This window comes from Mastigoproctus giganteus, chromosome 11 (genome assembly GCF_048544385.1).
Source record: "Mastigoproctus giganteus isolate SK-2022 chromosome 11, ASM4854438v1, whole genome shotgun sequence".
Classification (NCBI taxonomy): domain Eukaryota; kingdom Metazoa; phylum Arthropoda; class Arachnida; order Uropygi; family Thelyphonidae; genus Mastigoproctus; species Mastigoproctus giganteus.
Window position 1 is genome coordinate 91,995,737 of NC_143585.1, and position 18,456 is coordinate 92,014,192.

The 18,456-nt window shown below is 34.9% G+C and overlaps 1 protein-coding gene across 1 annotated transcript in view; it reads right to left on the reverse strand.

The window, feature by feature from the left end:
- The window catches only part of LOC150078259 (rRNA N(6)-adenosine-methyltransferase ZCCHC4), a 109,157-nt gene that overhangs the window by 30,792 nt on the left and 59,909 nt on the right, over window positions 1–18,456 (reverse strand). Inside the window, exons 4-5 of the mRNA XM_090384770.1 lie at window positions 17,734–17,806; window positions 12,982–13,293 (exon numbers count right to left, since the gene is read on the reverse strand). Of these exons, the coding sequence (XP_090240896.1) occupies window positions 12,982–13,293; window positions 17,734–17,806 (385 nt within the window). The remainder of the gene's footprint in view (window positions 1–12,981; window positions 13,294–17,733; window positions 17,807–18,456) is intronic.

Below are 18,456 nucleotides of genomic sequence, written 5' to 3' on the forward strand. Positions count from 1 at the left end.
TGGACATCCATTTACTACCCACAAACTCATGAATTTCATCTATCCATCTCCGCCTTTGTCTTCCAGGTTTTCTTCTAGCTCCTCTTGGATACCATTCTGTTATTTTCTTAGTCCATCTGTCATCATGTCTTCGAGCTATGTGTCCTGCCCAAGACCATTTTAGTTCTTTAGTTTTGATAAGAATGTCCTTTACTTGAGTTTGTTGCCTAATCCATGTGTTTCTCTTCTTATCTAACAGTCTTATTCCCAATATGATTCGTTCCATTCTTCGCTGTGTGGTTCTCAGCTTCTCTTCCATTCTTTTGGTGAGTGCCCAAGTTTCACTTCCATAAGTCATGGTGGGGAGTATACATTGGTCCATTATTTTACGTTTCAGACAAACTGGGATATTGCTCTTCAGTATGTGACTATATTTCCTGAATGCTATCCATCCAAAATTTATTCTTCTCTTGACTTCCAGCCATTTATCATTATTACAGCTAATAACTTGTCCCAGATAAGTATATGACTCCACCTTTTCAATTACTGCTCCTTCAATCATTATTTCCCTTTCTGTGGCATACTTGTTCATCATTACTTTTGTTTTAGCCATATTCATCTTTAGTCCAAAATCCTTACTAGCTGTGCATAACTGATTAAGATTTTCCTCTAATTCTTTGGGATCATGGCTTATGACCACAATGTCATCTGCAAATCGCAAATGGTTTAGGTACTCTCCGTTCACATTGACTCCTTTCTGCGACCAGTCTAATCTTCTGAAAGCTTCCTCAAGGGCAGCAGTAAACAGCTTCGGAGATATTGTGTCTCCTTGTCGAACTCCTTTCTCAATTTTAAATTTCCTACTGTCTTTGTCTAGTCTAATAAAGGAGGTAGCACTCTCGTATATTTTCTTCAAAATCATAATATATGGGGTATCAATGCCTTGTCTTTCCAGTGCCCGAAACATTGCCTTATGCTGTATGGAGTCAAATGCCTTTTCATAATCCACAAATGCCAGGCATAATGGTGTTTTATATTCATTTGCTTTCTCCATTAGCTGTGATATTACATGAAGGTGATCCATAGTTGAGAATCCTGTCCTAAAGCCAGCTTGCTCTTTCGGTTGATTCTCATCCAGTATTCTTTCTAATCTGTTAGTAATGACCCTTGTGAACAACTTGTAGATGTGGGATAACAAGCTAATTGGTCTATAATTTCCAATTTTTGATTTATCTCCTTTCTTATGCAGCAAAACTATGATTGCATTATTCCACTGCTTAGGCGTCACACCTTTTCTAATGCACTTTGTGAAGAGCCTTGCCAGTTTTTGTGTTATGTCTCTTCCTCCCAATTTTAACAACTCTACAGTAACTTCATCTTCCCCCGGGGCTTTCTGATTCTTCATTTTCTTCAATGCATGTTCTACCTCATCAGGAAGAATATTGGGTATGTCGTATGTGTTGCTACTTTGCAATCCATCTTCCCCACTGCTGGCATCATTCCCCTGCTCCTTGTATAATTCTCTATAGTAGTCTTCTGCTATTTGAATTATGCCTTCTCTGCTGTTTATAAGTACACCATCGCTATTCTTCAGTTTCAGTATCATTTGTCTTTCTGTATTACTGCTCATGGCTGCTGATTTAAATCCTTTGTTTTCCCTTAATGCTTGTTCTACTTTTCTTGTGTTAAATCTTCTTATGTCCTCTCTGAGTCTCTTTCTAATGGCTTTGCATAACTCAGTATACTCAATTTTCTCCCTGTCAGTGTTTTTCTTGCTTTTCATTTGTCGTCTTCGGTTCATCATGACAAGTGTTTCTTGACTAATTTTTTCTTCTTTGGATTTCTTTTTCCCTATAGGTTTCTTGGGCTTTATCACTTTCAAAAAGTTGTAATATTCCTCGTCGATATCTTGGTCCTCAGCAGTCTGCAGAAGCTCAAACTTGTTCTTAAGTTCCAGTACATACTGCTTTTTCTCCTCTTCTGTTATCTCAAAGACCTTTGTATTATTTACTCGAGTCAGTTTTTTCCTTTCCTTTCCTACATCTATATCAAGTGTACATCTTACCATTCTGTGATCACTTCCAACATTTACCTTATTCAGGACGGTGACATCATTCACAATATATCTTCTATTAGCGAGGATGAAGTCGATTTCATTAGTAGTTAATCCATTTGGACTCTTCCATGTCCACTTTCTGTTCACCCTTTTCTTGAAAAAAGTGTTCATTACTGACAGCCCTTGAGATTCTGCAAATTCCACAAGTCTTTCACCTCTTTCATTTCTTTCACCAATTCCAAAATTTCCTATAGTTCCCCTTTCTGTGCTGTTTTGTCTTTTTCCAACCTTAGCATTGAAGTCTCCCATAATAATAGTGTAGTGGGTTTTCTGCTCATCTAGAAGACTCTCAATTTCAGTGTACATTTCTTCAACCTCTTCATCATCATGGCTCGATGTTGGTGCATAAATCATTATAATCTTTAGCTTGTATCTCTTAGAAACCTTGAGTATTAGTCTTGACACTCTTGGTGATGTACTTTTGAATTCCAAAATGTTGTTTTTAAAATCTTTATGGAGGGCCTTATACACCTCAATCAGATCACCTCACATGTGCTTACTCTCTCCAGGCACTGAAATTTGCAGAACTTAAGCCTTTCCTGGTAAGAGCATCCCTTTGTTCCCCTCACCAAACATGTTGCCCTTCTTTGTACTCATTCTAGCAACTCAATATCCTTCCTAAAATAAGGCCTGCAGACCTGTACACAGTACTCTAGGTGTGGCCTGACCACTGCCTTGTATAACGGAATAATCGCCTCCCTATCCCTACTAGCAAAATTCCTATATATCATTGACAAGACTACATGACCTGCCCTGGCAGCCTGTCTGCAATGGTCAGCGAACTTCATATTTGACTTTGCAATTACCCCCAGGTCTTTTTCGCTTTCCACTTCCTGAGTGGAGTACCACACAGTTGGTACGTTTCTCTTCGGTTATTGCTACCCATATACAGTACTTAGCATTTGTCAATGTTAAATTTCAGTTGCCACTTCTCAGCCCATTTGCCCAACTTACCTAGATTCAGTTGGAGTAGCATACCTTTACTGTCGTTAACAACCCTGCCAACCTTTGTATCATCTGCAAACTTGGACACTAAACCTGATATATCTTCATCAATATCACTGATAAATATACAAAACAACAATGGGCCCAACACCAAACCCTGAGGAACTCCACTAATAACATTTGCCCACAAAGAGCAGTGTCCATTGATTACCACACTCTGTCCTCTCCCACTCAACCATTCCTTTATCCACTGTAGCAACTTACCCTTAATGCCATACCTCTTCAATTTGTACAGCAGTCTTCCAAGTGCAACAGTATCAAAAGCTTTCCTAAAATCCAAGTATATGATATCAAAACTATATTTGGCATTCAGTTCCTTTGTGACCACATCATAGTATCCAATCAAATTGGTCAGACAATACCTCCCTTTAACAAACCCATGCTGTGTCTTAACTATTACTGCAGCCTTGTCTAGATGATCCTGCAGTGCTTCTTTAACCAGTGATTCCTTTATTTTCCTCGGAACACAAGTTAAACTAACAGGTCTATAGTTACTTGTGTCACCTGCTGAACCCCCTTTGTGAATTGGTGATACATATGCACACCTCCAGTCCATTGGGACCTTCCCTGAGTCCAAGGAAGCTCTCATAATTATGGCTAAGGGTTTGCTTACTTCCTTTGCTGCCTCCTTTAATATAACTGGATAGATCCTGTCCACCCCAGGTGCCTTTTTTATGTTTAACTTCAAAATTTCTCCTCCACTTTGCTCTCAGTTATTACAAAATCACTTAGCTTCCTGTTAGAGTTTGATAAACTTCTGGCACTCCCCTCATTGAATAACTCCTCATGTGTGAATGTAGATGCAAAATACTCATTCAGTTTATCAGCTATCTTAGCATGATCATCAATAGTTAACCCATCTATGTTAAGTGGTCCAACCTGATTCATCCCTTTCCTTCTAAAGTTTTCATAAGTCAAGATCTCTTCACTGTTTTTTTTTTTGCATCCTTTGCTAAGAATTTCTCATAATCTGCCTTCACCTGTCTAACCTCCTTTGTGACTTGATTACAGACTAGTTTATATCTGCCATAGGCTTCTGTGTCACCTGATACTTTATATGCATCCCACACATTTTTCCTTCTCTGCCACGAGCCTCATTAGTTCATCTGACATCCATTTAAGCCTAAACTTTGAACAGTATTTCTTAGTTGGAATGAAAAGCCTAGTAGACTCCAAAATTAAGTCCCCGAAGGCTTTCCATTTAGAAATCAACATTGGTAACATCATCAGTTGATCACACTGTACAGAATTTAAAAACTGTCTGAGACCCCTTGTAATCATGGAATAAAAAATTTAATTGCATGGAGTTCACCATATCCTCCCCCCCCCCACATTCTAGAATGGTTGTCAATAAGTAAATTTCAGATCTTTAGATCACACTTTAAAAAAAAAGAGTTAGAGCTTTTAGAGAGGATTCAAAGAAGGACAACTAAATTAATGAGTGCAACTCAATGCACATATGAAGAAAGGCTTAGAAAGCTTGGACTGTAAGTCTGAAAGCTGAGCATCTAAGGAAAGATTTCATTGAGGTGTATAAGGTGCTGAAGAAGTTGAGTAAAATGAATGAGGAAGGTCTGTTTTTTCTCTTACAGGACATGAACTCAGGTATAAATATAAAATTTGAATAACAGAAATGAATCGCATGGGGTTCACCTACAGATAAACACTGCAATAAGTTACTTTTCATTATGGCAGAGGCAGTAAGTTTGGCTAAGTTCAAAGTGGAACTGGTTGGTTACCTCATAACAATGGAAATAGCGTAAATATTTGGATTTTTAAATTTTTTTTCTCTGATCAGAAAAAGCCTCCTTTCTTGTATCATTTGGCCTTAATAATACTAATACATGTTTGGAAATCTAGTGTTAGGAAAGCCATAGATTTGCTGTAAAGGATTCAGGGAAGAGCAACAAGATTAGCCAAATGCCTAATCTTGTTGCTCTTTACCTGCAGTGAAACTATGAATTGTAATTTACAGTTCCATTCTATTTCTCTGCATAGTTGTTCATTGTACTCATCAGAGTCATTAGGCCTATAACAAATTCCTACCCTCATTTTTGCTTTCCCATGCCTATGTCAACACCAAACTGACTCAACATTACACTGTCACACAAACAACTTTAAGTGTTTTGTCTGTACATTGGCACTAGAGGCCACCTGCTATCTAGTAAGGGACCAATTAATCCTGAAACAGTCTCTCATAGTAGTCTGACCTTTCCCCAAATGACCAATTAACCTATTTGAAAGTAGTGCAATACCAGGGCAACTCATTGCAAAGGCAAGTTTGTTCCTGTGTGAATTAAAACCATTGTATTATCTAGATTGTATTAAAACCATTGTATTATCTAGATTGTATTAAAACCATTGTATTATTTAGATCACACTTTAAAAAAAGATTTAGAGCTTTTAGAGAGGATTCAAAGAAGGACAACCAAATTAATGAGTGCAACTCAATGCACATTTTGGACTGTAAGTCTGAAAGCTGAGCATCTAAGGAAAGATTTCATTGAGGTGTATAAGGTGCTGAAGGAGTTGAGTAAAATGAATGAGGAAGGTCTGTTTTCTCTCTTACAGGACATGAACCCAGGTATAAATATAAAATTTCAATAACAGAAATGAATCACACTGCTGACCAAAAAAGTAGATTTAGAAGCAAGATATTTCTGCAACATCTTAGAAAGAAAGAAATTACACTTTTTGCACAGATTCTTAAAGACAAATGTGATAATTGATATGGGCACTGCATTGATTTCTTAATATTTGCAGATTTAAAGAATTGTAAAGTGACAAATGTTACAGTGTTTAATATAACTGCTTCGTTCTTGCATGTATTTTAGCCATATGGAATAAGTCAAACAGCATTTCTTAGATTCCAGCCATTGACAAATATATATATATATATATATATATATATATATATATATATGAATATATGATTATCAAATTAAAATGTGACCCAGTTTGCAATATAATAAAATTTTATTAAAAATGAATATAGAACTTAATTAAAACTGTTGCAGAAGTTATTGGAAGTATGTTTTGTACAATTCTATGAAAAATGGTGTGAAATCAGTTTTCAATATTTTGTTTCAGTCTTATCTGATACAAGCCTGTTTATAAATTTATTATTGAATGTCCCTTAGCATTGCAAAAATAATTTGGATGAAAATAATGTTCCAAAATAAACAAGTTCTTCCCTGGAAAAAACCCTATTATGCCCTGGAGAAACAAATGCTTGTGCTTTTCCACAAATATCACTTCTTTCACGATGAAACTGTAGCAATGATGGCACTTGATAATGAACTTAACCTTCATAAATGTGACAAACAGAAAATGCATTTAGCCATCACTAAATTCACAACTTCAAGTTCTCTTACTTCAACTATGTCAGTACAGCATTTCTTGTTTAGCTTCTGTATCAAATGAAATGGCATACAAGGCTGAAAGCAACACTGTATGTAATGTACAAGGTGGGGGAAATGCAACTACAGACCTCCAAAGCAGCAAACAAAAAAAGCAATGTTGAATGTTTCATGTATTGACAAGGCCTTCTGCCCAAGGAATCACACTCCAAAAATGAAATGCTGAAGAGGAATGTGTTTCTTAAAAACAAGACAGTTGTTGTTTGTTGTTGTTTTGGTTTTTAGGAGCATTAGCAACTAAAGCCATATTGCTCCGGGATATGCGGTGGTCATTCCCTGACCTTTCCGCATCTTCCGTATTTGGTGGTGACGGGCTAGAACCCCGGTCTAATCAAGAAGCATGTGATACGCACTACTGCTCCTTCCCACCTGGCTACGGAGGCGCCCAACAAGACAGTGTAACACACACAGCTATAACCAGATTTTTAGTTGAATTTATGAACATGAAAGGTATTATGAAAAATAGATACCATCGCCATCCTATTTGGCATGAACATGAAAGGTGTTATGAAAAACAGATAACAATCGCCATTTTATTTGGCATATAAGTGCTGCAAAGAAATCTGAAAAATTCTCATCAATAGCACAACTTATTCGTGGATACTACTTGAACTCTTAAGACATGACTTGTCTTCACAAAAGACAACCCAAATAATGGCAATCAGGTCTATTGATACAGCAAATCCCTTTGAGTATATTCAACTTTGGAAATCTCTTATTCATAATATATTCTGATCTCAGGCATCATTTTCTATGATGAATGGGTACAAGATAACATAAGGTATAAGATAAGTAACATAAGATGCTAAAGCATCTTATGTTACTTATAATACAAGTATATAACAAGTATACTACAAGTATATAACATGTAACAAGTATATAACTAATAACACTTCAAAAAATGATTCTGAAATCAAAACAGCATTACAGTGAATAAATGAATATCAGGACAAGTCTTATAATGACAGTCAGGGGAAAAAAATAGGGATAAAAATGCTTCTTATGGCTGGTCATTATAGCTAAAGTTCATGGAATCGAGAAAAATCTGTTGTGTGAAATTGAGAGAATTCATTTCGTACCCCAATCACCATATTACGCTCACATTATATGTCAATGTCAATTTTATACTGTATCTTTTGTATGAATGTTATTACAACAGCTGCACTAACAAATAATCAATGCTGGTGCAACTGGTGCTCAGGGAAATGGTCAAATTATAAGATAATTATAATAAAATAGAACGCAGAGAGGTTAGTCCTGTTGAAAAAGAAAAGAAGATGCCCTATCCAAAATTAATGCAAGCCCTGAAGATAAGTTTTATATTGCAATGGATCATTCAAAGTACATGCAAACTGAGCAATATATTTTGCATGGAATAATGAAAAAAATTAAGCAAACAACCCTAGAGTTGTTTGCTTAATTTTCTAAACATCAGACAAACACTATAGACATACTCTACACTAGTAGCAGACAAACAAATATTCTCATGAATCTTAATTTCATATTGTTTAGTTATCCTTAGAGATAAACAAGAGTTACATATTTTCAAAACATGTACAAAAAAACATTTTATGAGTACGCATTAATATCTATGTGTTTCATGCATGGGCTCCTGGAAAGAAAGTACAGGTAGTTCTCGACTTTACGAGTTAATTCGTTCCTAGCACGCCCTGGTAAAGCGAAAACTTGTAAAGCGAGACTATTTCCCACAGACAATGTTAAAAATACAGGTTATGTTATCAACAATGAAATTAGTTAGCTAATTAGTTTATATTTAAACAATGATTGATTTATCCAAAGAAATGAAAATGTAGCCTGTAATATCAAGCAAATTATAATAATAGAGAAATTATTTACAAATGTTAAAGAATGTTTATTCTTCACCATTATAATTGACTAAATGTACACTCGTCGATCACTCATTATCGGCTCGGCACTCGTTGGTTTGTTGCAAAAGGAGTTGTCTTCTTCAGAAATGCTTCAAGAGGCATTTGTTTCCAAGATAATCTCTTTCAATTATAAATTTCACGATTGCATGCATAAGCATTTTTTAATGGCACACAAAAATTGCAATTAACATGATTCACGTGAGTAACAAGTTTACGAAGCTTAAAAAAAAAGGAATGAAGAGAAGATTCTGAAAATTTATTTATGCTTTTTATACGATTGAAGATTTCAGTAAAGGGGAAACACATTTCACTATAACAATGTAAAAACACACACAATTCCAGCTATCGGTATTTTTGAAAATGCAAGAAAACCGAGTTTACTACCCGTTTATAATTTCTTGCAGTAACAGAAAAGCCTAATAAACCAGAAAGTACAAATTGTTTTTATTGTTTTATGGTCAGGACTTCCATAAATGTGCTTTAGAAAAATATCGCACAGCTGTTCAAAATTGGTTCTTATAACAGAACATATGATAACAATGAAAGTGTAGTGCAGTTTAGTGATTTGAATTGGTAACTAATACAATTTACAAGCCACACTCAAGACCTTTTATATGGCCTTAAGGTCATGCTCATGACCTGAAAAATGACATTTTAGAGAGATAAATAGCTTAGCTATACAGCGAAAATGTCAACTTCCGAGATCTTGAAATGAATTACCAAAAAATAATGTGTTATTGGGTTCACATTACAATATTTTAACGATACGATGATATCCCTGGAACTGATTAATATTGTAAAGCAGGGTACACTGTATTGTATAGCTATGCACGTGGTTTGGAATGCAGTGTTTATGAATGTTTAACATTCATTTTTTGCAATTAATGTTCATATTTTCGATTTTGTTGATTTGATACTTGGGGGAAAAAAACTCATAAACCCAGGAACTCGTAAAGTGAAAACTTGTAAAGTGAGAACTGCCTGAACATAGTTTTCTTTTCTTTTCTTTTTTTAAGGCAATTTCATGTACATTTCAAATAACGTTCATTATTTATAAATTGTCAGAGATTTGTGTAGTACATGCCGCATTTCTTATCTGTGTTCTTAACTAACATGTAATAGCAATAGTAGTATTTGCCATACAGTGCAAGAAGGCCACAGTTTGTTTTTTTTTTTTGCTGAACTGGCAAAAAAAAAAAAAAAAAAAACTAGATAAGAAAATACAAATTATATGCTTCCCTCCTCACACAGGTAACTATCCAGTCGACATCTGAATTTATTCAAACTATCAGCCTAAACCTGCAAGGGTAACTTGTTCCAGCAATCAACAACTCACTGGCTAAAGGAAAACTTCCTACAATCTAATCTAAACCTCAACCCCTGTAATTTGAATTTATGACCTCTACTTCTGGAATTATTTCTTTCTAACAGTGAGAATTCCACCTTCATTCTTTTTTACTAATCTCTCTCAGAGCCTTATAAACCTCACCTCTGAAGCACCTGGTTGCCAAGCTCTGTAGCCCATATAATAGGAATCTTTCTTCATATAGTCATCCTTCTGCCGATCTCACCATTCAAGTTGCCCTTCTTTGGACCTGTTCAAGAAGCTCAATGTTTTTTCAGATGAAGTCTCCACACTTGAACACAGTATTCCAAATATGGTCTTACGACTGCTTTATACAGTGGGATTATGAACTCCTATCCCTACAAGATAACATTCGACAAATCATCGATAGGACACCGTGAGCTTTCCTAACTGCTTGTTTACACTGTTCAGAAAACTTTGTATCTGCCCATGTTGTAACTCCCAAACCCCTTTCCTCCTCCACTTTTTTTTAATATAACCCCACCAAGTGTATAATTTATTTGTGGGTTGCTATTCCTGAAGTGCAAGACCTTACATTTAGCAGCATTAAAACTCTCTGGCCATCTCTGAAGTCTGTTCAAGTCATCCTGAAAGAGCAATGTTTGGAACTGATCATTAATGACTCTGTCAATCTTTATGTCAACTGCAAATTTTGACATCACACTTTCTATCCCTTCATCAATGTCATTTATGAAAATGAGAAACAGTGGTCCAAGAACTGATCCTTGAGGGACCCTACTCCTGACGTTACACCAATCTAAAGAACATCAATTAATCACAACCCTCTGCCATTTTCCCTGCAACCACCCAGCAATCCATCTTGGAATCTTACCAATAAGATGATAAAAACTAGCCCCAATCAAAATTAATTAAAAAGTCACAAAGTTGAAAGTTTCCGCTTATGTTGATGGTAAATATTCAACAGCATTCAATGAGTGCAGTGGGTTCCGTACTTATGAGTATGGAAGGAATTTTTTGCCATAATCCAGCAATACTCTACCAGAAGTCGCTGAAGAAAGACTATAGATGGGGTGGAAGAATGGGCAGAAGGCGCCTCCATAGCCAGGTGGGCAGGAGCAGCAGTGCGTAGCACACGCTTCTTGATTAGACCAGGATTCGAGCCCATGACCACCAAATACGGAGGATGAGGAAAGGTCAGGGAATGACCACCGCATATCTCCGGAGCAATATGGCCTTAGTTGCTAATGCTCCTAAAACCCAAATAACAAACAAATAAATAACAATGAGCAGAAAAAAATTTGCTCAACACTAAACAGAATACTTGTGAAAATTGAGGAAAGAAAGTAGAAAGCACATATCAATGATACAGCAAACAACATACAAAGTTCTTTACACTATGGTGGTAACATTTTTTATCCAATTCTGTATACAGTTAGTCCCTGACTTATGTAAGCCCGAGTTACGTAACTTTAAACTTACGTAAATTTTTTCTGTACGTAAATTATACTTTCTGTATAATTTTTAAGAGTAAAGTCGAATGAAGGATCAATGAGTATAAGTTTTTATTTTCACTCCCATACAAACTACGTTGGATAATAACCTGCAGAGTAACTAGAATCTAGGTAAATAACTAGAGTTAACATTTGATTTTCTGCTTTAAAAATTCTGAAGAAATATTTGACATATTTCAGGCAGGTGAACTATGTAGAAGCATTTCAGAGAAACCCCCACAGTGTTCAAGCCACGTGGACTGTGTCCCATCAGCTATTTCTTCGAAGAATTGCACTCTAACCCTTCGTCTCTATATCCTTTCCTTCCTTTCTTTCTGGATTGTAGAGTCAGTTCAATTTTGTTTGAGAGCTAAGTGGGAGCTTTTGTTATCCGGGTATTCAAAACTTATTACACACAGACAACATTTTCTGAGACTACAAATGCAACAGAGCAAGGGAAGATGGATCTGCACCAATTTTGTAAGATGTTTAACATTCTTGATAGAATATGCATCACGAGCTTGGAATGATGTGGCAACAACTTGTATGAGCAAAGTTTGGAAAAAACTTCAAAAACGTTCCGAGCTTAACAACAAAGGCTTCAACAAAGATGAGCTGATGTCTTCTGGTACCAAAGAAATTGTAAACTTAGCCCAGAAGTTGCAGGTGGTCCTGGAGGACAAAGATGCAGACAAGCTTGTGGATGAATGAGGTGAAGATTTAACAACAGAAGACCTAGCCCAGTTGAACACGCAAAAATTGAGGAGCAAGAGAGAGTTGAATCCGTTGAGGAATCGGAGCAACCCAAGAAGCAGTTCAAATTAAAGGAAATGGCAGAAGCATTTCATTAAATTCAGGAAGGTCTCTCTATATTTGATAGAATGGATGAAAACACCAAACATTTCTTGAAAATAGAAAGAAAAGTTCAAGACTGCTTATGGGCTTATCGTGAAATTTATGAAGAGTAAAAAAAAAGAACACGAAACAGATGAAAGTCGAAGAGTTCGTATCATGTACTACCTCCCTGACCTCTAGTCAGCCAACCACAACACCCTGTGATTAATGTGTCTTATTAATGCTTCAGATTCATTTTAAGTTACCTTCAGTTCATTACCTGAAGTGTATAAACTCTGATTCATTTTGTAGTTTAGACCAATTTTCTTCTGTATGCACACTTTGGTTTTGATTTCCTTAGTAGTCCTTATAAAGTCTACATGGCATACAAAATACATGTTTTTACAGTACAATAACAGACATTTTTTCTCTTCCTTTTATGTTTTATTTTCTTATGTGCCACTCTGGCTACTTCACCGCTGTCCCCAGATAAAATTTTTAATTGTTATGGTATATAACTATTTTTCTTCTTGTTTCTTGGGATATTATGTGGTTTTTGTAATTTTGGCATATCAGGGATACAATAGCAATATTTTGTTAGTCATTCCAGAGTTACGTAAATATCAACTTACATAAGAAGTCCTGGAACGTATTTCTTATGTATGTTGGGGCCTTCCTGTAATTAACTAATTACATGTAACAAATAACACAGGATAGCTACTTGACCACTGGTCATACTGAGTACAAATGGCATCATTAGCTGCCTCCATTCTCCAATATTTGAAAAGATAATAAACTTTTTTTAAAGATTTTACATATACGGTTGGAGGAGACAAAAGAAAATGAAGCCATTACTCAAACAAAAAAGTTATTCTATTCTTTTTCTAACTGATCAAAAAAAAACTGAAAAATGCCTACTCACTTTGTAGTCCAACATAAAAAATGAGGGCAGCAACTGACATATTCTCTTCTCATTGAAATATGGAAAAAACCATAAAACTGGCATATTATGTGTATTATTTTCAATGTTTTCTTTCCATAATGTTTCTATTTTCTTTATGGTATGGACAATAGCATCAATTAAGCCTCCAAATGGTGGATCGAGAAGTACAACTACTTTACTTTCATTTTCACATAAAAAGTTCTGAAAAATGCTTTCTGAATTGGGTCCATCGAAAAAATGATGATTAAAGATATTGTAATGGCAAAATTTCTGTGGGTCATAAAACTGTTGCTGTAAAAAACAGAAAAAAATTATATAATAATAATGCTACAGAAAATTAACAATAATAATGATGCTACAGATAATGTGCAGCATTTACAATGCAATTAGTTATATAAGGTCAAGGTGTGTTTGTTTTAAATGCGGTCTCCAGGGTTTCCCCTATACACTGCTGTAGCATCTAAAAAGGCAAAAGCCAAGGCCGGCAAGTGTGTTTATGTAGGTGTGTAAGTATGTGTGGTGTTATGTTGAGTGTTGACACCTGGCGACTTTGCAGGTGTCAACACTCAACATAATGTCAGGGGACACCTAGTACCCTGACTCCCAACCTTGGCCACGAGGAGGCATGCCAGGGACAACTTTATTACCAGAGACACTTACTGGGGCTATCAGGCAAGCCTGGGTACTCCAAGGTGTTTAGGGAAAGGAAGTGGAGATAAGGATGAGAAGTATGGGGATTGAAAGGAAAGGGAAGGGAAAGTTGGATAGAACTTTATACAGTTGGCACTGCATTTGGTTCCTGAAAAAACATGTACAGTGAAACCTGCTTTAAGCAGCCTTTTGTTTACACAACCCTCCATTAAGCAGTTGAATTTTTTTTGGTCCCATGCTAAATTCCTCTTATGAACAACCTCTGGTAAGCACCAACCCATCTAAAATGAATAGCAAGCAGTGCATTCAATCTTCCAAAGCTAATTTCACCTGTATAAGCAAGCATTTTTGTTGTCTCAAAGTTTAATTCTGTAGATTTGTTGCACAGTTTATGCTTTTTTAAATATATTTTGTTGACTAACATGAAAACAGTCGGTCAATTAAATAAGCTACAGTTTTCTCTTTTTTCTCATAACAAATAATGATATCATAATACAAAATATAAATGGCAATACTGTATATACTAAAAACAAGATTTTAGAAACCTTTAATTTTATAAGAAATTTACAGTTTGAATGTGTTATGCTTTCAATTGAGGCCCTGTTTACAAAAAACCAGTTTACAGTACAATACTATTACAGTAATTGACAATACTGAATGTGCACATATACTAACAGTTAGAACAATGTTCCATGGTTTCCCTGTAAAGTTTTGGTTTATGTTTCATGAAGGAGCAAAGCACATACCTACAACATAAACACAAAGTGTTAAGCATGTCATAGTTTTGTGTTGTCAGTGTTAAAAAATGTTATATCATAGAGTTTCAACTTAAAAGAAAGAAAAGACGTAAAGAAAGAATGTAGTACTAAAAATACCACATCTTGACAGTCCCATGAGATGGTGCGTAATGCTGGTTTTACTGTATCAAGAAGTGATACTGTATCATAAACAAGTGATTCTCAACCAGTCCTACAAGCTTCTTAAAAGGGCCAAAATATTATAAATTACTCTATTCAAATTAATGGAAATTGCACAGAACTGGTTTCAGGAAAAGGAGTGAATTCAACCTATTGTGTGGACTTCCCAGCCAGAAGGTTTCTATTCAAATAAGTACAAATGGGATGAGGTGGAACAAGCTCTTCAACAATTTGCAACAACTGTGGCAAGCAATTGATTCAATGCAGACCAACAACCCTATGTCCCTATAGCATGCTTTCAGCATCTCATCAATTTCATGTCGTGACAAATCCATGCTGTTCTGAAGGCTTAAGGACTAATAAAGTGGCCAATGATGTTTAAAAATAAGGTACAATGTATAAATTAAATAAAAAAAACATCAAAAAGTACTGTAACACTGACATAATAGCATTTGTAACTGCATCACTGGAAAAAAAAAAAAAAAAAAAAAAGAAGAAAACAGACAATCAAGGAAACAGAATTAATCCCCAAAGTTCAGTTCATTTGTACATAATCCTTCCAGAACATTTTTGTTTTGGAAGATACTTTCAGAACAGTTCTGGAAGTAATAAGTTTCAGCAAAAGTAATCTATACTTATTACAATAAGTTTGAGAAAAATTGATCAATTCACACACACACACACACACACACACACACACACACACACACACACACACACACACACACACACACACACACACACACACACACAAAATATATATTAAAAAAGTAAGAGATTACCTCAATATTTTTCGTGGAATACTTCCAGTCAATTCTCTCCCAAATGTAACAAATAAAATAAGATGAAAAAAACAAATTAATGAATTCCCTCACTCACAGAGATATGACCAAATCCACTGCGCAACGGAATTGAAAGCCAAGAGCCCCAAACCCGATCCCGAAACACATCAAACTACCGCAGCAAGATCGAGAGTTCGAGAAGACTGTGTCAGAATAAATAGTTAAAACTGCTTCCGATAATAAATAATTAAAATCGCAATTAAAAAGATTAAAAACACTATTAAAATTAAAAGGATTAAAAGTCACAATTTCGATGAATACTCAAATTAAATGAAATGCACAGCTATTTCCCTTCCTTAAGCAGACCACGCTTTTCAGTTGATCGCCATGTTCACAAGCTGGGAATATCGCGAAGTGTTCATGTGTGTATTTGACTCTGAAATAGAGAGATTATTTATATTGGTGCATGCGCAAAAAAGATCAGAAATCCGAAATTAGGTAAGGCCGTCGCACATTGATTAAATTTTCGTGTAGTTTCATTTCAAGCATTTCAGCGATCAATAATTTTATGTAATTGTGTTGTATATTTAAAATTACTGCTTCATTGAATAGGGATACGTGACCATTATTGACCCATAAAGGCCAACTCCGACGCGTTTGTACACGACGTGCAGATGGAAGCAGCATGTTGCTTGACATGTAAATCTAAAGTACAGCGAGTGGAACCCTCATACGATGAATCACACTGACTATATGGAATCTTGTACACAAGATCATTTACCTGTGTCAAGCAAGAAGGAAGAATTATGTGATTTTTTAATATATTATGGAGCTTCTGCATGGGGCTGGCCATAATTTTGAATTCAGTATTTGCCTGTACCATTGTTCAACATACACTATGGAAATAAAATGTGCTTTATTGTATTATTAATGGGTATCATATTTGCTGTTTTATTTTTAGGCTGTAATCTGATTTGATTTATAACAGAGTGAGGATAGCCTCTATTTAAAAACCTGTCGGTTAGTGTAACAATTTCTAAGTGTAAGGTGGTTTCAGATGTGGAATATTTGTAAGCATTGAAAAACTGGTTAAATATAATGGATCTCTTATACGTGAATGGATGATAACTTTGGTAATACAGGTACATCCCCAAATTGGTGGGTTTTCAGTAAATGCTAAATTGGATTTTTTGCATGTCACATGTGAGAGTGAAATTTAAAAAATTCAGGGCTTTTGTTTCTATCTGTTCCTCCTCCAATCCATTCACGTATAAGAGATCCATTATATTTAACCAGTTTTTCAACGCTTACAAATATTCCATGTCTAAACCCACCTTACACTTAGAAATTGTTACACTAACCGATAGGTTTTTAAATAGAGGCTATCTTCACTCCATTATAAATCAAATCAGATTACAGGCTAAAATTAAAACAGCAATATGATACCCATTAATAATACCGATAAAACACACTTTATTTCCATACCGTACATTGAACAATGGTACAGGCAGCTTAATAAACTCTTTAGAAATACTGAATTCAAAATTAGAGCCAGGCCCATGCAGAAGCTATATTTTTGAAATACTTGCAGACAATATCTCAAATCCCAGCAATGGGATTTTGTGTGACTCAGTTTGAAAACATATGAAATATACTGAACTTATTATGAACAATTGCAATCATGCCTGTCATCATTTGATAAATCCGTTTATATCTGATGACCACCCAAATGAAGGTAATGGTATTCTCATTATACGTTGTTGTTGCCTGCCTACTGACATGAGAATTATCTTCTAGTGAATGTCATTCTGCATCAAAGTGGTTAAACCACTACTACACTTGCATTTTTGAGGTGGATTTGATAAACTTACATGAATATGCTGCCACAAAACTTCCCTGGAAGCACCAAAAACTTAAAGTTTGCTTCCTGCTCAAAATACATGTTTTCACAGGACAGAATACTACTAAATCTGATGAAATTAAATCAAATCTTAACCTTAAGCATGTACTTGTGCATGATCGCATAAAATGGATTTTATAATTCAGAAACTTTTCTGGCTTTCCCTTGTAAAATTTCCTTGTAAAAATATCATATATATATAAAATACAAATTGCTAATTATTCATTCTATCATTCATTCATTAATTAAGTGTAATATCAGTATGTATAAATAAAAAACTACCCTAAATTTACCAGTTTAGTAAATAATGTAATCTACTATCACAACACAATAACATAAATCTAACCTAATATATATGTCAAATAAATGTCAAAATGTGAAAAGCATTCTGAACCATAAAGGGCTCAAAAACTGTTAAATTAATAAATACTATAAAATATCATAAAAAGTAAAATAACATGAAAAAATGCTTTCAACTTACATATCTATAGTCTATATCAAGTAAAAGGCTTGACAGGCCATGTTTATCTTCTGCACAAATGTATTCATGTATTCTAAGAAATAACATACGATTAATTACAAATATAATCAATAAATGTAATGTTGAGAAAAAAAATGTTTAAATTATGATCAAAGACTGCAAGATGATATATTTTTTATTTTAAATATTAAAAACAAAAACACAGGACTATTAACAACTAAAAATACACAATTTACTATTATTCATGAACTACATTAATGAATATTTTAGTAATCAAAAAATAACTGCTACAGTCAAACTTAATCATAAAGAGCCCAAAGCACTGCTTGTTAAAAGTGCTATAATGTTTACTCATTGTAAACATTACAGCACTTTTCTAAGCTTCTAAACTTGCATAATGATAATCAAACTTAATGATATACAAGTATGTCTCTCACAGATATAATCTCAGAGGTTACACCTAATCACAACTGCAAACCACTATTATTTATGCCATACAAACTTGAACAGTAAGATTCTTATTTTTTTTTAACTTACGACTTATAATATGATACTGGTAATAACTTTGTCATTATCATATGAAGATGACACAGTGCTATTGAAAAAGTAACCTTCAAGACCAATAATCTCTGATAAAGGCGGTAGAAAATTTGGATAAAACTGGCTGCTTATAACAGTTTTTATTTAACCTGGGGAGGCAAGTGCCGGGCAAGAAATAAAGGA